This window comes from Alexandromys fortis, unplaced genomic scaffold (genome assembly GCF_014885135.2).
Source record: "Alexandromys fortis isolate MF-2015 unplaced genomic scaffold, M_Fortis_MF-2015_v1.1 scaffold_361, whole genome shotgun sequence".
In the NCBI taxonomy this organism is placed as follows: Eukaryota; Metazoa; Chordata; class Mammalia; order Rodentia; family Cricetidae; genus Alexandromys; species Alexandromys fortis.
Window position 1 is genome coordinate 656,242 of NW_026068246.1, and position 26,013 is coordinate 682,254.

General features: G+C 35.1%; 1 protein-coding gene across 6 annotated transcripts in view; it reads left to right on the top strand.

Moving 5' to 3' along the window:
* The first annotated feature begins 1,655 nt into the window (after positions 1-1,655).
* The window catches only part of Dsel (dermatan sulfate epimerase like), a 37,241-nt gene continuing 12,883 nt past the window's right edge, over positions 1,656-26,013 (top strand). The window contains exons 1-3 of one of the 6 annotated variants that reach the window (XR_007589920.1): positions 1,912-2,060; positions 2,493-3,152; positions 6,026-6,040. Coding sequence is in view for 5 of the 6 variants with exons in the window: in XM_050131288.1 (XP_049987245.1) it covers positions 3,340-6,960 (3,621 nt within the window). In the remaining variant the exon portion in view is untranslated. Of the gene's footprint in view, positions 1,803-1,911; positions 2,061-2,492; positions 7,441-26,013 lie in introns of those variants that run through there. The other 5 variants (XM_050131288.1, XM_050131290.1, XM_050131291.1 and 2 more) reach the window with 5 other exon arrangements.

Genomic DNA, 26,013 nt, shown 5'->3' on the forward strand with positions numbered 1-26,013 from the left:
ATTTTGGAGTGACTTTTAGTAAAGGGGATAGGTTCATTCAAACCAAACTGATAAAATATTAATGCATTTCAAACACAGCTCCTACAAAGGTGCTAACTATCCAAGGCTAGACAGATTCTCATGTAGAGTAGAGGAGGGAACCAAGTGGAACTGCAACACATAGAACAATTTAGAAACCCAAACAGGAAAAAATAATATCACTCTGTTGAAATAGTTTGGTTTGGGAAATTGAGAAGGAATGTAAATATATGATCTCTTAGCAGGATAAGAAATTTCCATTCAGAAAAAACATTACAGCCACTATGTGGGTATGATTGGGCAGTAGACACTCTGAGGAAGTCACAGAATACACACAATTACTGCAGGGCCTAAGCAAATCCTACTCTGGGTATTATGTTAGGACAGAATTCCAAATGAGACAAAATGTAAGAGTGTTTTGTCTATAATTACATGCTCTCAAAATAACTCAGCTGGTAAAATTATCTTTGCTTCTTACCAGAATGTCATTCAACCATCTGGCTTTTTCCCCATCTGGATACAGCTGCATATTTCTACCAATAACAAAGATTAGAAGGAAACTGAACTGTAAATAATACCCAACTAGAGATGAAGTTTTTGTCTGTGAAGCTTGACAGCGCCTTGTTTTCTGCCCAGGTGTCATGTAGTTCTGTGGGAAATGCTCAAGAGAGTAGAACTGGAATTATGGCCTAGCTTATTTTGTTGAATTCCCAACCTTCAAATTACATACACATAAGTGGTGGTGGTGTGACAGTAATGACAGTAAGGGTTATCTACAGGTTTTTACTGATTGCTTATTCTTCTTTCTTTCCTACGATTTGTTCATGCCTGCTGTCCCATATTTGCTCCTGTTTACACTCCAGGAGAAGCTTTCAATCAGTAAAGGTGACTAGTTCATTTTTTCTGTTGAAGTTTTCCAAGTATATTAATCTGGATATTTTGGTTTTGTTTTTCTAGGACTGCAATCTCAGCCAGCATGCCTTAGGGTTCCAAATAAGTGCTTTCCAGTCCTTTCCCAACCCTTCAGGATAATTGATTATTCTAGTCCTTCCACTGTCTTCATCCATCCCATATCCCAAGAGTTTCTTTGATTATTTGCAACAACTCCTTTCTGTTCTATTTAGGCGTTTTACAGTTGTCTTTGTCTAATGACCAAAAGGTCAGATCAACAGGCCAGACAGATCTTTAATAAACGGGCTTCCAAACTTCCAACAAATCTGCCAAACTGTCTAGACACACACTCAGGTACAGAACGTGCCTCCTAGGCCTTTACCAAGACCTCAGCTTTCCCTACAGCGCCCCGCTACGCTCGCGTCTCTCCCTTCCCCCAAGACTCCGCCCCCTCCCGGCCCCAGACCCGCCTCCGCGCGTCAGGCCCCGCCCCTACCCTCCGGCCCTCCTTGCCTTTTCTCACCCACCGCGGCCTTGGCAACCGCTGAGCACGCTGCGGAGTCGGACTTCCGGGCCTTTGTGGCGGGGCGCAGCTGCAGACCTAGCCTCCGCTCGCACGCCGCCCACGCTTTGCCTTCCGCCCCCGGAGCCGCCCCTGCAGGCCCCAGCCTTCCTCACGGGCGGGCGTGTCCGGGTGCGGAGACTCCACACCCAGAGGCCCCCCGCGCTGAGGAGGCCTCGCCCGGCTGCTGCCTGTGCCCCCGCGTCGGCGTCGCCCCGGAGCTCTCGGTGCCCGCAGCCCGGCCTTCCGAGAACCACGCTCTCCTGAAGTCCCCACCTTTGCCTTTGTTGGGGCCCAGCTCGGTTTGAACACGGTCGCCGGCGGCGTGGAGGTGAGCTGAGATGGCCATGTTCACAGCCACAGGTCAGGAAGCGGGGAGTTGAGCAGAAGGGCGATTGCTCTGAAGACACGAATTAAAACGTGCAACAGATGAGGCAGGCCAGGAAACTGCTGGAAGTGTTTGTTTCCTACAGAAAGGAGACTTGCCTAACTGAAACTTAGTGAGGGTCTCTCAAATTCAAGACGGCAAAGGAGAGGCCTGTTCCTTAACCCCGAGTCTGCGCGCCCTCTGGTGAGGCAGCTGCTACAGGTGAGCAACAGAGCCTCCTACCCAATAGTCACAATTTCTCCTAAGGAAAATAACTTGTTTCATGAACCGACATTCTGATTCCTTAAAAGCTAAACTTTGAATAATAATTTTAAGGGGACATTTTGACTTTTACCTTTCATAACCAAAATAACTTTATGATGATGACGTGTGAATAGAAACATGTTTAAATAGCTGAAACAAACACTCTGAGATATGTAGTTGTTTCTTCTCTGCTAATATTAACTGGGATCTATGTGTTTATGAAAATATGGGGAAAACATGACATGTTAGATTGCAAGTAATATAAGATTTTTAACTGTGATACATTTTTATTAAATGGCTTAAACTATTTAAATCATTAGTTAATCTCTACACCCAAGAGACCAGTAGCCTGACAGATTTGCTTTGTTTTTGTTTTTTGTATTCACACAGAGAGGAGTGACATGAAAAAGGAGCAGAAAACAGTCTTTAGTTTTGCTGAAAGGGGAATTTTTTTTTTTTTCCCAGTTGTTGGTTATGATTTGAAGACGAGCACCTAGAGACTGAAGAGCTTAGATTCTTCCAGAGGTACAGATACATTTGTACATTTGGTACAAGGAAGATTTTGAAATACTTTAAAAAGATATTTGAAATGAAGGCAGAAATTTTGATCATGTTTGTCAGCCATGTTGGACTTTGAACAACTATTTGGAATATTTTGCTACCCAAAATGGAAGAAGAAACAAATCACAGACCAAGACTCTGAGAGAAATAAGAAATAATAAAGTTTGCTCACTCTGAGAAGGACAGTATTTTATGATCTTCTCTTTGGTAACAAACAGAAACATACCTTGTATGTGTGGTGAGTAAATCAATAAGGATGGTTTCTTATGCTACATGCTACAAACAGCTTTATTTAAATTTTGGGATTTTTCTCTTTTTCCCATGATTTTATATGTTAATTAGATTAAGTAAAGAAAATAAATGCTGGATTCCTGGTATTTTCTGACTACACTGCTGTTTTCTGTGCATTATGAAAACGTTGGAGGCACTCATATTCCTTGAAGTTTTATTTTATTGGATGCAAAACTGCTGGGGACACAGAAATATGATGTAAGTTTTCCTTTCATAGCAATGTTCTTTGCTTTGGATGAGCTAAATATCATCTGGATTTCACAGCCTATGAGGTATAAAATCTGTTTTTATCAAGATATTTAATATATAATTCATAACTAGATGAGAAACATATTAAACACTGTGTTTAACATGTATGCCTAAGGAAAGGTCTTGCTGATGGATCATGGCGTTAATGTTTACAGGACATTTCCTATTTTTAACAATTATGTTTAGTTTTTCTACTTGCGAAGAATCTGTGAGCAATTACTCTGGATGGGCAGTTTTCACAGATGGTATACAACAGTTTAAGAATCAGAAATTAGAAGATTTCAGATCTAACCAAAAACTTCATCCAAATTTGTATTTTGATGCTGGAGATGTACAAACAATGAGACAAAATTCTCGTACAAGCCATTTGCATCTGTTTAGAGCTATCAGAAGTGCAGTGACAATTATGCTGTCTAATCCAACATACTACCTACCTCCACCCAAGCATGCTGATTTTGCTGCCAAGTGGAATGAAATATATGGTAATAATCTTCCTCCTTTAGCACTGTATTGTTTATTATGTCCAGAAGACAAAGTTGCCTTTGAATTTATCTTGGAATACATGGACAGGATGGTTAGCTACAAAGACTGGCTAGTTGAGAATGCACCAGGGGATGAGGTTCCAGTTGGCCATTCTTTAACAGGCTTTGCCACTGCCTTTGACTTTTTGTATAATCTGTTAGGTAATCAGCGAAAACAAAAATACCTAAAAAAAATACGGATTGTTACTGAGGAAATGTATGAATATTCAAAGATTCGCTCATGGGGCAAACAACTTCTTCATAACCACCAAGCTACAAATATGATAGCATTGCTCATAGGTGCATTGGTTACTGGAGTAGATAAAGGATCTAAAGCACATATTTGGAAGCAAGATGTTGTTGATGTTATGGAAAAGACTATGTTTCTCTTGAATCATATTGTAGATGGCTCTTTGGATGAAGGTGTAGCCTATGGAAGCTATACCTCAAAATCACTTACGCAGTATGTTTTCTTAGCACAACGCCATTTTAACATCAACAACTTGGATAATAACTGGTTAAAAATGCACTTTTGGTTTTACTATGCTACACTTTTACCAGGCTATCAAAGAACTATAGGTGTAGCAGATTCCAATTATAATTGGTTTTATGGTCCAGAGAGCCAGCTAGTTTTCTTGGATAAGTTCATTTTAAGAAATGGAGCTGGAAATTGGTTAGCTCAGCAAATTAGAAAGCATCGACCTAAGGATGGACCAATGGTTCCTTCCACTTCCCAAAGGTGGAGTACTCTTCATACTGAATACATCTGGTATGATCCAAAGCTTATCCCACAGCCTCCTGTTGACTTTGGTACAGCTAAAATGCACACATTTCCTAACTGGGGTGTTGTGACGTATGGGGCTGGACTGCCAAGTACACAGGCCAATACCTTTGTGTCCTTTAAATCTGGGAAATTGGGAGGACGAGCTGTGTATGACATAGTTCACTTTCAGCCATATTCCTGGATTGATGGATGGAGAAGCTTTAACCCAGGACATGAACATCCAGATCAAAATTCATTTACTTTTGCCCCCAATGGACAAGTATTTGTTTCTGAGGCTCTTTATGGACCAAAGTTAAGCCACCTTAACAATGTGTTGGTATTTGCCCCATCACCATCAAGCCAGTGTAATAAACCTTGGGAAGGTCAACTGGGAGAATGTGCACAGTGGCTCAAGTGGACTGGTGAAGAGGTTGGTGATGCAGCTGGGGAAGTTATTACTGCTTCACAACATGGAGAAATGATGTTTGTAAGTGGGGAAGCAGTGGCTGCTTATTCTTCAGCAATGAGACTAAAAAGTGTCTATCGTGCTTTACTTCTCTTAAATTCTCAAACTCTACTTGTTGTTGACCACATTGAAAGGCAGGAAACATCCCCAATAAATTCTGTTAGTGCCTTCTTTCATAATTTGGATATTGATTTTAAATACATCCCATACAGGTTTATGAATAGGTATAATGGTGCCATGATGGATGTGTGGGATGCACACTATAAAATGTTTTGGTTTGATCATCGTGGTAACACTCCTGTGGCTAATATACAGGAAGCAGAACAAGCTGCTGAGTTTAAGAAAAGGTGGACTCAGTTTGTTAATGTTACATTTCATATGGAATCCACAATCACAAGAATTGCTTATGTATTTTATGGTCCATATATAAATGTTTCTAGCTGCAAATTTATTGACAGTTCTAGTTCTGGACTTCAGATTTCTCTAAATGTCAATAATACCGAACATAGTGTTTCTGTTATAACTGACTATCAAAATCTGAAAAGGAGATTTGATTACCTGGGATTTGGTGGTTTTGCCAGTGTGGCTAATCAAGGCCAAATAACCAGATTTGGATTAGGGACTCAAGCAATAGTAAACCCTATAAGACATGATAGAGTTATTTTCCCTTTTGGATTTAAATTTAATATAGCAGTTGGATTCATTTTGTGTATTTGTTTTGTTATTTTAACTTTTCAGTGGCGGTTCTACCTTTCTTTTAGAAAGCTAATGCGCTGTGTATTAATACTTGTTATTGCTTTGTGGTTTATTGAGTTTCTGGATGTGTGGAGCACTTGTACTCAGCCCATTTGTGCAAAATGGACAAGGACTGAAACCAAGACAAATGAGAAGACCATAATCTCTGAAGAGAAGCATGTAGATCTGCCTGATGTTGTTATTACCTCACTCCCTGGTTCAGGAGCTGAAATTCTGAAACAAGTTTTTTTCAACAGTAGTGATTTTCTCTACATCAGAATACCTACAGCCTACATTGATATCCCTGAAACTGAATTTGAAATTGACTCATTTGTAGATGCTTGTGAATGGAAAGTATCAGATATCCGCACTGGGCATTTTCATCTTCTTCGAGGGTGGCTGCTGTCTTTGGTCCAGGACACAAAATTTCATTTGCAAAATATTCATCTTCGTGAAACAGGTAGGAATAAACTTGCTCAATATTTTGTAGCCAATAAGGACAAAAAACGAAAATTGAAAAGGAGAGAGTCTTTACCGGAACAAAGAAGTAAAGTGAAAGGATCTTTTGATAGAGATACTGAATATATTAGAGCCTTGAGGAAACACCTAGTTTATTACCCAAGTGCTCGTCCTGTGCTCAGTTTAAGTAGTGGAAGCTGGACATTGAAGCTTCATTTTTTTCAGGAAGTTTTAGGAACTTCAATGCGGGCTTTGTACATAGTACGAGACCCACGAGCCTGGATCTATTCAATGCTATATGGTAGTAAACCAAGTCTTTATTCTTTGAAAAATGTACCAGAGCACTTAGCAAAATTGTTTAACATAGAGGAAGGTAAAAGCAAATGTAACTTAAATTCAGGCTATGCTTTTGAGTATGAATCACTGAAGAAAGAATTAGAAACATCCCAGTCAAATACTGTCTCTTTACTATCTCATTTGTGGCTAGCAAACACTGCAGCAGCTTTGAGAATAAATACAGATTTGCTGCCTACCAATTACCAGCTGGTCAAGTTTGAAGATATTGTTCAATTTCCTCAGAAGACTACAGAAAGAATTTTTGCATTTCTTGGAATTCCTTTGTCTCCTTCTAGTTTAAACAAAATACTGTTTGCCACTTCCACAAACCTTTTTTATCTTCCTTTTGAGGGGGAAATATCACCATCTAATACTAATATTTGGAAACAAAACTTGCCTAGAGATGAAATTAAAATAATTGAAAATATCTGCTGGACACTGATGGATCGTCTAGGATATCCAAAATTTATGGATTAAATGCTGCAGGTCAGCAAAAATTTGCACTAATTTATCCCAACCTGCTTTGTGACTATTAACTAGATAATTTTGTTTATTCTTGTACAAGTGTGTATGTATGGAGAGAGTGTGTGTGTTCAGCCTGTTATTTGCACAGAAAGAGACTTTAAAATATAAGCAGCATATTTGGCCTAGTAGGGTTTACTTTTATGTTTCCACTTTCCTTGCCTTGATTTCTGAATTTTTTTTCTGCTAAAATGTTTGTGCTACAGAAGTATATATTATGGTATCTGGGAAGATAGGGAGATTTTAATGTACTTTAACTTACCTTCTTTGGTAACTGCTAATCTATCTTGGCACCTAAAACACTATGAAAGGCCTTGCAATTGCTGCTTTGCCCAGTCATTTCTTGCTCTTAAAATGAACTACATAGGTTCCTTATCTTTTGAAAAGGTCTTCTAACACAAAGAAAAAATGAAATAAAAAAATGAATTCCTTGTACTTTGTATAATGTTCTCTGAAATCACTGGGGAAATGATAAAGATTTCTGTTAGACCTTTCAGTAAATATAGACAAAGATATAGACTATAGGCTTTTTTTTTTCTTTTCTTACTCAAGAAATAAGATTGTGAACAGAGCATGTTGAAATTCAGTGTATTATTTTGGAAATGCTCTCCTCAAACGCTTTTATTTGCCTGCCTGAAGCTATCGCTCTTCACCGTCATAACATGACCACCTCATCTGGCCTTTCTGTCATTTTCAAAAAAAACCAGGTAGTTGTTAGTAACTACAAAACAGCTTAGTGATAAAGCTGTTCCAACAGCCCCTTTCCCTGATGATTAATTTTGTATTAAAGACTGACACAGACTTAAAATCAAATTTAGTTTTGTGGTATTACCACTCTGACTCAAAGAAAGGAGCAGAAGTCTACTGGCAGTGGTTGTCATTCTTTGTTGTTGCAGGTGGGGTGGGGTGGTGCTGGCATGGCTGGGTGCTAGAAACAGAATCAGAAAGCCTTATCCTGTATCCTCTGAGTGAATTCATAGGCTGCCAGTGTTTGCAAAAGTTGAAGCCAATTGAGAGATGATGTCAGAGGCATCTGTTCCCTTTACCATCTGCATCGTATAAATGTAGAGAACATAAAATGTTCACTCATTTTGCTTAGTAGTTTCTGAAATCAAAAATGCTATGCTATTATAGGCCAGTGGAGTATTTACAGTGTGCTACATGAACATTACCAGCATTGGGATTTGGTGAGAGTCTATGCAGATTGCAGTTTTCTTCCTGATGTTTCAAACTACAGTTTCCCCAAGTTCTAACATTCGGATTCTGTCACTCTGGTCTAGATAAAAGCAGTTCTGTCTCAGTAGTTTGTTCTTTTATCTAAATGATAAAATTTTATCAGAGTGATAAAGCTGTACATATGTTATTTTTAGCTGAATCTAACTTAGCTGTTATTTCTTTTCTTCTATTATGGCATGAGTGGAACTGTTACATGTCCCCTACATTTGTTTTTGCTCCACAGGACTCATAATGTTTCCTTTATATTAAAATGAATAAAAATCAATATAGATTGAAGACTCAAATCTACATTTATATTTTGAAGGAGCATTACTCTTCTCTCAGATTTCTCAGCAAATGTCCATGTAAAATTACTACATGGATGATAATACTATTTTCTTTTGCAATTTTATTTGTATTTATTTATTTATTAAGATTTCTGTCTCTTCCCCACCGCCGCCTCCCATTTCCCTCCCCCTCCCCCAATCAAGTCCCCCTCCCTCGTCAGCCCAAAGAGCAATCAGGGACCCTGATAATACTATTTTCTTATTGGTCAGAGTCTCCCTGCTATTCGTTTTCAGAATATGATCTTAAATCAGAGCAAGTAGAAAAGCACTGGGGTGGAAAAGTATTACATCATACTAAGGTGAGAATTAGAAATGGGTACAAGCACAGAAAAAACAGTGAAGCTACTTCTGCATATTGTACAGAAATGCACCCTCGTGCAGAAGGTGGTAAGTAGATTATGTGGAGGAAAATAGGAAGAAGAGATTTAGAAAATAGACTGAGTGATTTTTGAGAAGGGATATGGGAATGTTTTACTGATAAATCGTAGTAGAACATAGCTTTGAACTCCACAGAGCAATTTAGAGCTAAACTTCCTCACCTCAGAGAAAATGTAAGACATCAGCCATTTTCATAGTTATTTCCATAATGGAAGTTTGAAGATAACTTTACAGATTCCCTCAAAAGAGTGTTGTGTGTAGGAAAGGAATCCACTGAATTTGCCTGCGTATGCTAATGCCTAAGACCTGCTGCCTTACAATTTGAGTACTTAAGGTGAGTGACACTTCTGGCACATCTTCGCTTTGAATGCCCTCTGAACTTATTAATAATTTGTGAATAGGATTATTACCATATTTTATTGTTTATTGATGGAGGAGGGTCATCTGTCTATGTGTTACTTTAATTGGTTAATAAACAAAAAACCTCCCTTGGTTCTTTGATAGGACAGAAAATTAGGTAGACGGAGTAGACAGAACAGAATGCTGGGAAGAAGGGAAGTGAGACACAGATGCTATAGCTCTCCTCTCCAAGATGGACGCAGGTTAAGATCCTTCCCGGTAAGCCACCACCTCATGGTGCTACACAGATCATTAAAAATGGGTTAACCAAGATGTGAGAATTAGCCAGTAAGAGGCTGGAACTAATGAGTCAGGCAGTGTTTAAAAGAATACAGTTTCTGTGTAATTATTTTGGGTAAAGCTAGCCAGTGGCTGGGAGCCAGGTGGCGGGAAGCAACCCTCCACTCCTACTACAGTTTATAGATAATAGAGCCATTTAAAATGGCCTGTCTGTAAAAGTCATTCCCTTATCAATGTCCTGACACTTAAGCTTAATTCGTACAACTCATTAAAAGTAGCTTTGAAAATACTGGAAAATTAGGTGATCAACTGATAAAGTAGGGAAACATTAATCATACAGTATTCAAATCTAGATAATAGAAAATAACCTATCCTCAAGCTAAACCTCATTTAGAGTTGATATTTTTTAAATCCTTGTTGTTAAATTTATGAATATGCTTATATTTATGATTTTTATCAAGAGGATGCAATGACATGTACATATTAGGCCTTGATTACACAAAATCACACATTTGGTTTCTTTAAACAAATGTAAGAACTAACTGCCTCCTAAGAATAAAACAATGTTTTATCAAGTTTTGAGAGATGTCAGGACCTATCCAACTGTCTTCAAAGAACCATTTTTGTTTCTTTCACATATTAGCACGTGTTAAATAGTCCACATAATGTCATGTTATAATCTCATTGTGTATCATGATGTATGTACATTCCTGATGTATGGTGCCTATCTATTTTGAGTAATATACTGCAGTTTTTACATACAGTCTTTGATTATAACTGGGAAAGCTTTTAATGATGAAGAAAAATGTAGAAGAAAATAGCAATGAGATATAAGTATACTTAATATTCTCAAATATGCCAGGATATTGAGTATTGAACCATTTCTTGTTTATTTATTTTGAATAAATTATCTAATGTTTCTATTTATTTTACATTATTTTAGCAGGAAAAATTCCAAACAATTAGGAAAATCTAGATGACTTTAATTTTGATGACAGGCAATTTTGTAGATGTATTTTGCAAATACATTCTTAGCCTTGGTATTTGCACTATACAATTATTTGGATTTATGTTGTATTTAACATAAGCAATGTGTTTAGTTCATTCAATTTTCAAAGTGGATTCAGTGATGTCTATAGACATAGGAATTTTAGGTTTTTTATTTTTTGGTGTTTCATACAACATTTTTCCAGTCAAGCAGGTAAGAAAACAGAGTAAGATCATAAGTAAGACTCCCGAATGATATAAAAATGAAGTGCTAAAGGCAATTTGGCTATGATCGAAATAATTTTGTCATGCAACTCTTTATGTCTTTGGGTCCATGACATTTTGTGTGACACTAAATGAGTGCAAGTTGGAGAATGTGGGCATGTTTGATGTTAAGGCCCATGTCTGCAAATTCACCTAATAGACTTGGAAATCCCCCACTTCAGTGATGGGCAACCTTCCTTCTGATCTACTAACATTATTCTAAGCTCTATAACCTTAAATAATATGAATCTGTGTATGATGCTCATGTGCACTTTACAACCATCCCCTGGTTCCTGGTAGGTTTTCATTCAGGAATAATAACTAAAAAAATATTTCCATATGTAACATATATACAACCCTTAAAATTCTTTGTGGTATTTATGTATAAAAAATTGAAATTCAAGTCAAATGATTTTCTTAAATTAAAACTGATGAGTGTTTTATTGAAATACTGACACAGGAAGTTTTTCCAGTGCTAGAATTTATATTTGATTCACTTGAATAAAAATATTGGTAGTTATTTAACAATCCCACCCAACTAATTTAACATGTGATTATGGTTCAAACATTTAATATCAAAGGATTCTTGGTAAAGAAAATTGCTGAGAGAGGATGGGGTTGAGGGGAGGATGAACTTTCTAGTAATAGCAGTATAAAGTATGTCTTAATTCATTTTTTTTTCCTTTCCCTAATACCTTCACAACCACAAGTGCCTCCAAATAGCCATAATACCCAGCATTAAATCTCTGCCCACGGGATGTATTATGAAAACTGTACTATAGACCTTGTATCAAGGGAGGAACCATCTAATCAGAATTTTCAAATATCTTCCTTACAATAGCCTATACTAATTTGAAGTCCATGATATGTGACTAACAGTTAACCCTATATGTAAAAAATTATTTTTTAATATATAAAATGTTTTACTTTTTTATTCTTTGTTTTGTGCACAATGCTAGAAGGGAAAAGAGAAAAAAATGAGAAAGCGGAGGGGGGAGGAATTTATGGAGTGAGAGAGAAGGAAGAAGGCAGGAAGCAATTATTTAGTATTTATTCTTATCATGCTTGCATTATTTAAACTATTTTAAAAGATCTTGAAATATTAGAGTGGATGAAACTCAAAAAAAGCTATAATCTAAACACTTTTTCCATTGCAGTTGCTTTCTTATTTAATGTTTTTTAAACTAGTTCTGTATCTCTGTGCCTCTTTTGTTGTGACTGTCTTAATTCAAGTGTGTTAATCCTAATTTTAGATTTCAAATATTTCAGGATTTCTGATTATCCAGATGTGTCATATTCTCCTACATTTTTCTGTTCCTTCCTTTTTAAAATGCTGGACTTTATACCTTATTCTTTATTGTTTAAGGAGAAAGAAAAAACCTCATGCACACTAGGCAGCCTTGATAGTCTTTCCATTTTAAAGCGCCAATTCAGCTCACAACACTGACTTTCCACACTGTCAAAGGAACCACATAAAGCAAATTATCTGAATTACAGTCTCTAATACCTACATAAACAATACTTCACCAAGACGTGGTATGGTAGAGATTATACTTTAATCCTTATTTTACTATATTGAAAGATTACCGTCATATTTTATTGATACTTGGTTTTTAATATATGATCATTTATTACTGCATTTTTAATTGAGATAGATTTTATTGTAAAACAGCTCAAGTTGTGTGGAACTGTACAGCATTGCTGTTCTTAGCTTAATTGAACTATTTTGATTTGGTATCAAGATATTTTATATCACAAAACTTGCAGGAAAGTTTCATTTGTTTTAAAGAAAAAATACAACCAAATTTATAAAATCACGTTAACAATTTCCATTAAAGATATCAAATGTATAGTCAATAACATTCCATATAAGTATGATAGTTTTTGTTGTTAATTTTCAATTACTAATTATCTTGAGAATTCTCCCTAATTTATTGGTATGTAGAATGCAATAGAATTGCTCTTGGTTTAAGTGCACAAATCTCTATAATGGCCAAAACAAACTGAAATGTTCACACACTTAGTTATTTCTCTTTCCTTTTCCTTCCTTCCTTCCTTCCTTCCTTCCTTCCTTCCTTCCTTCCTTCCTCCCTCCCTCCCTCCCTCCCTCCCTCCCTCCCTCCCTCCCTCCTTTCCTTCTTTAGTAGCAGGAAATTAAGTTATTTCTCTTTCAAAACAGCTATAAAACTATCTACAATATCTCATTATTAGACACAATAAATACACATTACAAAACTCAGAAAGCTCCATTAACTTGGAGTTGCAAGGCTTTGTGTGTGTGTGTGTGTGTGTGTGTGTGTGTGTGTGTGACTGGCAGAGTAAATTTTCACAAGTTTTGCTTCAATATTTTCTTTATCCTCTTTAAATTGAAGAGGGAAACTTCTATAAACATTATTCATATAATTTATTGAGTGATGTTTTCTGTCAAAGTTTTCTAGCTCTGAGTTCCTTAGAGTCAATAATAATATATTTCAAAGTGTGAAAATTAATAGAAAAATATGTTCTCAGTAATCACCTACAGTTCTCTAAGAGAAAGAAAGGAAAGGGCTATGCTCAAAAAGAAGGCAAACTCATGTGTGATATAAATTTCACAATAATAAAATACTTAAATATTTCCAGAACATACAGAACTAAAATATATAGATCAAGGACAATACATTTTTATAATTTAATATATACTGAGCAGCACAAGGAAGCAAAATCACACTTTCTGGTTAATATGTTTATTTTTGAAGTATTGCTTTCTACGTATTCAAACTTCAAAAGACAGTTTGTTTAGTTTCCCTTCAGTATCTGTCACTTGACTTTTATGACTTTTCCATGACATTTTGTATTTATTTTTGTAATATATTAAGTTTAGAACTTTCTAAATTCAAGTACAATGGATACAGTATCTTACATTTATTCTATGTCAAAAGTGTATAATTCATTAAATTCATGTTCATGCTTTCATTTTGAAATATATTATTGGAATTGTCTACATTTAAAACTAGACAGTTTAAAATAGTGTGAATATTATATGTTTGTATGACTATATATGCATTCATGTACACAACTATTGCATATATACAAATTATTAAACTTTTCTTGGTTAATGTGATATGTACATCATCATTGGATTAGGCCATTGATGATAACACACTGTATTAATTACTATTCTTATTGGTATGGTTGAAATCTGACAACTTACAATATTTATTTTCTTTCTCATTGTATTGCTTCATTTTAAGCACTGTTTGCAAAGTTCCATTAAAAAAATGTAAAAATAATGTATCTTACTAATAAGTTCATTACATTACTTTTGGTAGTATGGAAATATATAGTAAATTAGTTCCAATTAGTATATATGACATGTCTTTCCTTTTACTATTTGTCAGTCTTTTGATAGAATTTATATTGTTGCATCCAAGATACTATTATTATAGTAGATGCTATTTATTTTTAATTGTATACTTTTAACTTTGCTAGAATATAAAACTTTCAATTGATTTTTTTTGTTTATTTTCTATTAGGAATCTTATGAAATATTCTTACTACTTTTGTAATCCTAAATTCTTTTAAAACATATAATGGATTGCCATGTATGTTTATTGATAATAACATTTTCTTCTTTTGAGTTTTAAAACATTTAATATGCTTTATTTTTATGGCTTCTTGTAAGATTCTAAGTGGATTTTGTGACAGTAGATGCTTATGGAAGGCTTCTTATATTTCACAATTGATTATAGTTCATTCTCCGCACATGTTACAGGTGTTCCTTATTAAGATGTAGTGTTGCTTTATATACCTATTCTGAGATTTACCATGAGTGCAAGATAAAGTTGATTGAATATTTTTGCCTTTCCCTGAGTATCTAGTCATAATTTTTGCTGTTTGTCTGTTAATTTATTGTAACAAATGAAAATACTTTTTTTAAAGATTCGATCCAACTTAGTCTTTATGAAAAACAGTCTGGGAATTGTTTATTGTATTTATTGCTGTATTGTAATGGTTAGTTAAGATATTTGCATAAATATTAATTGACCTGTATACTGTTCAAATAAACAATATACTCATCACATAAAGTAAATTGGGATGGTCTACATTTATGTTTTTTAGAAGACTGTAAATATATACTCTAATATTCACATATCAGCTTAGACTCATTTATAAAATCATGTGGACATTTTACTTTATATATGGAAATATAATACCATATAAATATTACTTGTACTTCTGGACTTATTTTATTTACTCCTGCATTTCTGGTTAACTATCTTTAGATAATTATATTTTGAAGAATCTATTCTCTTAATTTTTCAAATTTACTTGACTAAATTTGTCAAAGTCTTTTGTTGTCTTTTCTTATTCATCTCAAAAACTTTTTTTAAAAACTTTAATATAGAGTATATAGACCATATTTCTTAATTAAAATTTGTGTGTTATATGTCTACCCAATAGTTAACTTGTCTTCTATTTTATTTATTTGATAATGCATTAGGTTTGGATTTTACATATTTTTACAATTAAGTTTCTGTTGGTGTCGACGGAGGCTACTTGTTTGTTTCCTGGAAGCCCAGATTTGCAAAATAATCACACAGAAGCTATACTATTTACACCACTTCATGGCCAATCACTTAAGCATATTGCTAGCTAGCACTTATATCTTTGGTTAATCCATTTATATTTTATGATATTTTACCACAATTCATATTGCCTAACTGCAAAGTTCTAGTTGATGGCTCGTGTGTTTTCCATCTGGTGGATACTCCACTTCTTTTCTCAAGCATTCAGTTTACTTTTCCCCACCTACCTCTATTCTGCCCTGTGCAGGCCCAAGAGAGCTTCTTTATTAACCAAAGTTATTCACAGCATATGGAAGGGAATCCCACATCATCTCCACTTTTCTGTCTAAAAAGGAATGTTTTAACTTAACATAACAAAATTACATACAACAAAACAGGTATCAAGCAAGAATTACAGTATTTATATCTAATTTGTCTTTTATCATAACTAAGGAAAACTATCAACTATCTATTCTTTAACTCCATCAAAAACTCCAGAAGGATACAATTTTACCGTAGTTAACAGGAAGTCTTTATCAGCAACCTCCAAAACTCTTGAATTGACAGAGACATCTCATGGCCTGGACTGTGAGGTAAAATTCTTCTGTAACATTGTGGGTACCCATCTTCAGCTTACAGGCCCATAGTATCCAGCAGACTTTTCTATGAAGCAAGAAATTTCAAAGACAGATCCACCTATATTGTCAGTTTGTCAATGTCTTTTGTCTGAAGAATGTCTGGCCGACTCTTTCATGAAGCAGGAACCCCAAAGGATCATCTCACCTTTAGGCAATTTTACCAGTCATCTCTGTGGTTCCTGCATGTCCAGTTTATACAGCATAACATCAAGCAGTCCAGGCAAGAGCAGTTTCTTGCCCAAATGGCTGACAAACTCCACGAGGAGCCTTTTCGATATTTATCATCCTCTTAAAGAAATTGGTGCTGCCAGGCACAGGTGTGTCACACTATCATGAAAAGTTCAAAGTTCTTAAAACATTTTAAATGCCATATTCTGTGATTTTTGAAATATTTGAAGAATATCTAACTGAAATACATCTCTATATATCTAGAAAACCTAACATGATTACAAACTTGACTATTAGAAATGACTATTAACCCATATTTCTTAACTATACATTAAATGTTTAAATGAACTGCACAAACACAATAATCAAGAGCAGAAATATACTTAAAACAAAATTGACCTTAAATTTGTATCAATAAACTAAAATCCATACCAAAGCCAAGTATTCATATCTATAGCATCTCCTCTCTTAAATGTAAGCAAAAATTTATAAACAATATTTGGGAATTTGGGCATAGTTCTTTTCAAACTGCTTCCTACTTTTTGTTGGGCAAAGTAATTGGGGGCTGTTCACAGTGACCTTTCTTGGGGTCTTGGTCCATCATACCATATTATTCTGGAAGGATTCCACCCGTTGTCATCCTCATGAGGCTCTTGGCCTACCAAGGTTCCAGCTGGCAGCTTGTGTCTTTCCTATCTGCCGGCTACATGGTGTCTTCTCAACTCCACCTTCTTCCAGCATTCAGTTTTGTTTCCCCTACCTACCTCTATTCTGCCCTGTGCAGGTCCACGGTAGTTTCTTTATTAATCAATGGTATTCACAACATACAGAGGGGAATCCTACATCATGTTGAATTGTGTTTTGTACTTTTCAGAATTACATGCATGGCTCAAAGTTTTTGTCAATGTGCTTCATCAGAAAAATCCATTCCTTTTGCAGTGCTAGGGATTCAGAAGGTATGATTTCTCTCAAAATTAACTGTCAGGAAGTAGGGCTAGTAAGATAGTTTGGTATCTGAATACTAGAAGGAGGTAAATATAGATACTGAATTTATCATTGTTATAGAAGTAGCAATGACTAATATCAGCACTCAGGTTGCAGAGCAAGTAGATCTCTGTGATCATCCTGGCCTACAGATTAAATTACAGACTACTCAGGGCTATATAATAAGATCTTGTTTAAAAATAAAATAAAAAGCAAGGTGGTAGCTCATACCTTTAATCCCAACAATGGGGAGGCAGAGGCAGGCAGATTTCTGGGAGTTCAAGAGTCAGACTAGTCTACAAAGCAAGGTCTAGTAGAGCCAGGACTGTTTCACAGAGCAATCCTGTCTTGAAAAATATAACAATTAATAAAAATAATAATAAACAGTTACTATAAAAATAAATTAGACCTCTTAGACTTGATCACTGAACCCCTTAAAAACATACCTTAAACACTAAGATATTTCTCCTTATAGTACTTTCTCACTTTGGAATCAGTGGGGAAAACTCGAAACAGAAAACATCCAAAAGCACTAACATTCTATGACTTAATCAAAAGCTATCAGCTTTCTGAACTACATCCAAATATAAGATGAAGAGCCATAACCCTTCATAACCAGAATTTTGATGGCTCTCTCTGCTACCAAATGTTATGAACACTAGTTTTGTTACTTTGTTGTTTTTTTATTTTTTTTTTTTTTTTTGGTGGTGCACGCCTTTAATCCCAGCACTCGGGAGGCAGAGGCAGGCGGATCTCTGTGAGTTCGAGACCAGCCTGGTCTACAGAGCTAGTGCCAGGACAGGCTCCAAAGCCACAGAGAAACCCTGTCTCGAAAAACCAAAAAAAAAAAAAAAAAAAAAAAAAAAAAAAAAAAAAAGTAGGCTCATCATCACACATACTATTTCTAAGTAGGTTATACTGCAGGGCCATACAAAAAAAGACACGTTCATTAAAATTCTTAGCATAGGTTTTCTTTGCTTCTACAGAAGCAGAACCCATTGCACCACTGATACTTAGTCTGTGATGTGCACATACAGGGGTTACATGTTGTTTGGGAATCAATTCTTTTCTCCTCAGAAAAATATTATGTACTTCTATAGAACCTGAATTAGCAGCCCAAACTCTCCTCTCAAGGTGATTTTATTTGAGGGCTTTACTTCTCTGTTCTGTACAAATAATTGTTTTGAGCTGATATAGAATCAACTTGTAAGATCTCTTTATTGTCACATTGTATGTCGACAGGAATGTGGGAGTAAGTTGGTTGCTGGGAATTCTGCTTTGAAAGATAATATGAAGAGATCAGTTGTCACCACAGTAGTGGATTTTTGGTTTCTAATTCCAAACCAAATATCAGAGACCAATTTTTCCAAACCCACAAATTTCCTTTCTAAAATCTCAACTTTTATACTAAAATAAAGGTTGGATTAAAGCTCTCTCAAACTCTTTCTCTCTCTCTCTCTCTCTCTCTCTCTCTCTCTCTCTCTCTCCCCTCCCCCCCCCCCTCTCTCTCTCTCTCCCCTTCTCTCTCTGTATGTGTGTGGTTTTAGTGTCAGTAAGGGAAAATAGAAAATAGCTCCTGTCTAGACCAGCAAGAGCACCTAGGACTTTTAAAAAAGCACAGAGGCAGGGACATGGACATGAGGTACCAACTTTAGCTGAGGACCTGCTAGCTGTCCTCTTTAATAGTGTGAGACCTGCTTCATAGACTGCTCCAAGAGAGGTTGCATTCCCAGAAGTAGTAGCCCAAAACAAATTGCACCCATCAGAGAGAGGGAGGTGGAGAGAGGGAAAGAGGGAGAGAGAGAGAGAGAGAGAGAGAGTAGGAGGAAGAAGGAAAGAGAGAATCTCTGTGTGTAATAAAATTGCTTCTGTAGGTTGGTGGGGAAGGATTTGAGAGAAGAAGGGAGTTAAATATGATCAAAATGCATCATATAAAATTCTCAAAGAATTAAGGGCATTAATTTTTTAAAAGTATGCCATGGTACAATACATAAAAGCACTATAAACCTACTATATAAAATTAAGTTGAAGTGCCCTCAGTATTGTGTCTAACAAGAAGTAAACACTTTTTGGAGGTATAACAAGAAGTAAACCATTGTCTATTTCTTTGGGAATGTAAGCAAGTATCTTTAATAAGAGCAAGATGACTGCTACTTTATTCCTCCTTAAACTACCATCAAAATTTGCTTTGGGCATGGAATTTATATTGAAAAACCTTATCCCATATAGAAAAACATTGAGAACATATAACAAGATGTGTATTATAGCACCATTTATACATCAAATCTTGTAGAACATCTAGCATTTAAAAAGTTCTTAAAACAAATTTTATTAGTTAAATATAAAATATGTCTTTTTTATTTACAAAATGGGTATGTAAGTGATATTCTGAACCACATAAAATAGATGTGATTATGCCAATGTGATTAGATGTTAGTAATTTGAAGATAGTCAACCTAATGTATATATGAATATATGTATATATGAAGTCAAATTCATATATACATGAATTATATTTTTCTCATATAACTTCAGACATTCATACATCTGAGACACAAGGCAAATATCTACAGCAATGGTTTCTAAAAATAGAAAATTCACATTATTGTGCAATTTTTTATTAGAAAAACTGTCTATAAGAAATGTAGTAAAAGTTTGAAATTCAGTGCCTAGTTATGGTGCCTTCTGAGAAGATTAAATATAAAATTTAAAAACAGATTGACTACTAAGCAAGTAATCATTAAACTTAAAGTCTACTTAGGACATCTTGAAATGAGACCCTAAAATAGAATTTTTTTTAAAAAAAAATGGTGCTTTAAAATATTTCAGATTCATTTGTTACTAAAAGTTTCAAAAACTGGAAGTGCCTTTTATGCCTAGTAATTGAGAACCAAATAATCCAAGTGCATTTTTTTATTTAATATATGTAAATTTGGGTGTAATGGAATAAAGCTTAAGTAGAGATAGTTTAAAATAGTTCTATAAGTTATGGAAACGTAAAATTGTAATTTTATTTCATTTACAGAAATTTTTCAGTTCTACTTAATTCTAGAATTAGGCATTGTGTCTTTTTCTGCTTTCGCTCCTTTTCTACATTGTAAAATAAAAATTTTGAATAAATGAAATATTAGTTAGGCATTACCACTTCACAGTCTTTTGCCAAACCAAAGGCTAAAGTAAACAGCAGCAAAACATGGAGAAATGCTGACTTTTAGGGATTGTGCATGTAAAATGGTAATATAAGTATGTAATTGACCATCTTGATATTCCCTAATTAATATTTTCTTCTTACCCAGGAGATGCTTGATACACAGTCCTTTGGCCACTGGGTACTGATTCCATAATGGGGTAGCTTACATGATGCCTGTTTAGCTAGAGAAATGCATGAAATCTGATCTCAATATAGAGTGGTCTTCAGATGGCATATATTTCCTATATTTTGATATATAAGATTTTCATTATTTTTATTATATTGTGTTGAATTAGAAGCAGCAAGGCTGCGTCCCCGGCACCCAGCCGCCCGCATGGCTAGCTTATGCCCGAAATAATTACACGGAAACTGTATTCTTTTAAACACTGCCTGGCCTGTTATCTGTAGCCTCTTACTGGCTAGCTCTTACATATTAATCTAACCCATTTCTAATAATCTGTGTAGCCCACGAGGTGGCTTACCAGAGAAGATCTTAACCTGTGTCTGTCTGGAGTGGGAGAATCATGGCGACTCCTGACTCAGCTTCTTTCTCCCAGCATCCTATTCTGTTTTCTCAGCCTACCTCTGGGTTGGCCTATCAAATGGGCCTAGGCAGTTTCTTTATTAGTAAGAAATCACTCCCACATCAATATTGTATGTTAAGTTATGATTATTAGTTTTTTTTTAGTATAGCAGCCCTATTAATTATTTTTCTAGCTATTATTTTGATAAGCTTAGAATAAAGATAATTTCAGTACTTGGAATGTTTTTGGAATTCAACTTAATGGTTCTGAATATAGTCAGTGGTTAGGAAGTATCACTTATTTATGGCAAAACATATGTGTGGGTGTAATGTGCTCTATGTATTTTTTAAGATAGGATTCTTATAGACCAAGTCACTTTTAGTCCTGATTCCTAGGACAGTTTTTAAATTGTGTATATTATTAAAAACACATATATGTCTGCCCAATATATTAGTTTTCTATTATGTTTTTAAAAATACTCAATGGACTTTGCCTGTGTTTCCTTGTATTTTCATTAAGTTTTGTTTTATATATTTGTATTTCTGTTAATTTACTTTTCTTTTTATTTCTATTAGTTAAAAACAGGGATGAAATGGCAGGATTGAACATTTATATGAGCACTGTGTTTTTAACATCCAGTTTAATTAGTTTTGACCTATGGCCACACATTCTCAGAGACAATTCTTATTAAACAGATCACAGTAATTTAAGTGGTCACTCTTTTTGCTTTAGACTTAGGACAGTGATGAAAGCCAGTCTCTTTTCCTGTGGAAGAATCCTGACAGCTCAGAGACAATAAATAATTTTATTTTATCTGCTTAAAAAAAGGCAGGCATGGGAGGAGGGGAGAAGGTGGAAATTTTTAATTAAATAAAAAAAGGCAGGCAGCAGCTTTATCAATCCCTCTTACTCAGTCCCTTCAGCTAGTTATGGAACACAGGATGCCAGGGAAGTCATCCGATTCACATGACTATTCTTTGCACACAAAGGCTCTTTTTCTCTCTAAGAATATTTTTCTTTAAAGTTTGATGGGTCAACATCTATTTGATTATAATGTTGCTAGATATAGCTTTTCATACTGTCTCAAGATTTTTTATCTCATGGAAATGTAAACACACATATTAGTGAGTAAATATGTTTGTGCATGTGCACATGTGTAAGCATACACATGGAGGCAAGAGCTCAGACTTATGTGTCATTATTATTCAGAATCAATATTCCCTATTTTTTGAAACCCAGTCTATCTTTTTTTTAAAAAAATATTTATTTATTTATTTATTTATTTATTTATTTATTTATTATGTATACAATATTCTGTCTGTGTGTATGCCTATAGGCCAGAAGAGGGCACCAGACCCCATTACAGATGGTTGTGCACCACCATGTGGTTGCTGGAAATTGAACTCAGGACCTTTGGAAGAGCAGGCAATGGAGAGATAGCCCAGTCTATCTTTTAACACCTGAAATTAGCCCGTTTGGCCAGATTGGTTGACCAGTGTGCTTAAGGGATTCTCATGACGCTACATCACACTGGCTAGGATTACAGGTGCATACTTGGTTTTTTATATGGATGCTGGGGAATGAAGTCAGATCCTCATGGTTGCTGCATAACCACATTACCTACAGAGTTAACTCCCTGAGAAAATTTAAATTTTTTCTACTTCATGTATTGGTAAATTATTACATCTGTTGAATGCATGCTTTTAATACAATTGGGGACATGTTTGTTCTTTCATTAAATTTCCTCTGTATATTTTCTCCTATTATTCTAGAATTCAATTTGCATGATGTTAGTCTTTTGTTTGAAAGGTTAAATTTGCCAAGCTCAAGCTTCAAAGTCTACATACTCGGTTGTTTACAGCAATAGAAAATAATTAAAATCTATAGACCTGTCTGGTGTTTGGGATTACTATCATGGTTTTAGAATCTAACAGATATCTGGTCAGATTCTGGTTCCTCTCTCTCTCTCTCTCTCTCTCTCTCTCTCTCTCTCTCTCTCTCTCTTCCTTTTCCTCCATTTCTAATTCTCTTACTTCAATGGAAGTCATGATATATGGCTTTAAGTTTCCCCAGAAAGTGAAAACATAGATTCCTTGTCAACTTATAGTGGCTGTATACAACAAACGTGTATTTTCAGACAAGATGTATTTATTTATTAAAAGTGAACAGACTTGTCTTAACTTTTCCATTTATATACCTTTGGAGTATTTATTAATTTGTATACTGTACCATCTAATTAGGAGTTTTCAGTCTACTAGATAATAAATATAGTAAAATCTTTAAAAATGAAGAAGTATAGAGTAGAATGGGATCTTCTTACCTTGTCTGGCTAGGTAAAAATTCTACCAAAAGCCAAGTGTTTTTTTTTATTGTCATATAATATGATGGTAACAAGAAGTTCTGAAATTACTTAAGTACTTATTATTAAACAAGACATATAATACCCAAGTGATCTTGCATGTAATTTATTTTACATTATCTTATACTACAAATATTTATTTTATAATCCAAATATTTCATGAACATCAGAATTTCTGTAAAGTAATGGGCATGTATTATGAATGTAAGGCTGGAAATATACTATCCATAGTTTTAAACTTGAACAGAAAAATTGTGGTTTCTGTCAAAATTTATTCATACTAGCCACAAAATAGAAAAATATTTCTTTTCCATCATTTCTCACATATCTTGAAATGTCAAGGTTTTCTTACTAGCAGCACCCTTTGGATGTTATTCAGCAGCTTTTCTCTTGACTTCACTGCTATGATACTTCAAGAACCTTGAAAAGAAACTCAGATCCGAGGATTGAATTCTGAACAGCCTTTACTAGTACAGAGAGAAAATCTACAAATTAAAGACAAATGAAAATCTCTCAATGGTTTGGGAAGTGTTTGATATGCTAATGAGCTCTTCATGCCATTTATAGGTCACTAGGCATTGAGAATTGAGAATCAAACACCTTCAAACAGATTCCAGTTAAACAAGTGTTCTTAAAGTATACACACGTTCAGTAAAGATCTGGCTTAATAAATGAAACAGAAAAAATCCAAGTCTTTTTTAACTATATGACTTATATTTTATGTTTTTCTTGGTCATTAATAGAAATAAGAATAATGTTGCATTATGAGAGGCGGGGCTGCGTCCCCGGCACCTGGCCGCCCGCATGGCTAGCTTATGCCCAAAATAATTACACGGAAACTGTATTCTTTTAAACACTGCCTGGCCCGGCTAGTTCCAGCTTCTTATTGGCTAGCTCTTACATATTGTTCTAACCCATTTCTATTATTCTGTGTAGCCCACGGGGTGCTTACCAGAGAAGATCTTAACCTGCGTCTGTCTGGAGTGGGAGAACCATGGTGACTCCTTGACTCAGCTTCTTTTTCCCAGCATTCTGTTCTGTTTACTCCACCCACCTAAGGGTTGGCCTATCAAGGGGCTTAGGCAGTTTCTTTATTAATAAGAAATCACTCCCACATCAGAATAACACCCTACAAATTAAATAATTGAACTACATAGAGATGTATGTATTCTTTACCAAACAGATTATTATTGAATAGTTAATATTCTGCCTGGAGCAGGACCGTAATGGTACACGACTTTAATGGTGATGTACGACTTCAACACCAGCATTCAGAAGACAGAGGCAGGCAGACCTCTGTGAGTTCAAGGCCTCCCTGGTCTTTAAGAACTAGTTGCAGAACAGGCTCTAAAGCTACAGAGAAACCCTGTCTCAAAAAACCAAAAACCAAACAAACAAAATAACAAAAAAATTCTGCCTAAATTTTCAATAAAGACAAGTTTTGTTAGCATTTTATTTTAATTATGACTTATAATCACTACAACACTGTGGTCCTAAGACATTGTGATTCTATAATGTATTTTGGAAATAATAATATGGGAGTCTCTTAAAAACCAAAGTAAAAAATTTCAGACAATGACAGAAGAATTCATATTATTCCTTTTTTAAGATAAAAAAAATGGTGTCTGTGTTTGTCTGTCTGTCTATGTGGGTGTGTCTGTGTGGCTATCAGCATGTGAGTACAGGTGTCCCTGGAAGAGGCCAAATACAACAGACAAACTCTTGAAATTCAAGTTACAGATGATTCTGAGCTGCCATTTGGATGTTGAGAACTAAGGCTTAAATCCTCTTCAAGAGCAGTACAAACTGAGCCATATCTTCTTCCCTGCTATTATCCTCAGTGGGATAAAATGGGTAGAGGGAGGATTAAAGGCTAGTCAAAATTATTTTTGAAAATCTGAGAAAAAAATGAAATCTCTTGATTAGAAGTATCTGATTATTTCGGAAACTTCTATTAAATATACATTTAGTGAAATCTTTCTATTTATGACCCAAAGTTTAAAACCTTAAATTTCACTTCTGATGTAGGACAACAAAGCACAGATACTGGGTTACACATGTTATTTGTATGAGCTCAGCTATATCTGTATGATTCTAATTAAAAAAATATAAACGATTACCTTTAGGTGTCTGCCTAAAGAAATATTAGCAAACTGAGTTTTGAAAAGACTTTGTAGGCTGTGAACAGTAATTTTAAAGAAAGACATGATAAATTTGATTACATTAGACAAAATGTTAATAATTTTCACTACATAGTAAAATAAAGAAAAAGAAAAATAGAAGAATATATATTACTATGTCCCAATATAAAAAATTCATGAAGAGGAAAAAAAATCACAACTAACACAGACAAGTGTACCAGTATGAGATGTAGGCTGGTTTTCATTGTTTTATGTCTAAAAATCCTTATGAGTGAGTACATATGATGTTTGTCCTGAGTATGGGTTACCTCACTCAAAGTGGTGTTTTCTAGATTCATTCATTTGCCTGCAAATTTCAAGATGTCATTATTTTTCCTGCTGAGTAATACTCCATTGTATAAAGGTATCACATTTTTCTCATCCATTCTTTGGTGGAGGGGCATTTAGATTGTTTCCAGGTTCTGGCTATGACAAACAATGCTACTATGAACATAGTTGAGTGTATGTCCTTGTGGTCTGATTGAGCATTCTTTGGGTATATACCCCAAAGTTGTGTATTGCTGGATCTTCTGGAATTCCTATTTTTTCTGATAAATCACCAAACTGATATCCAAAGTGGCTATACCAGCT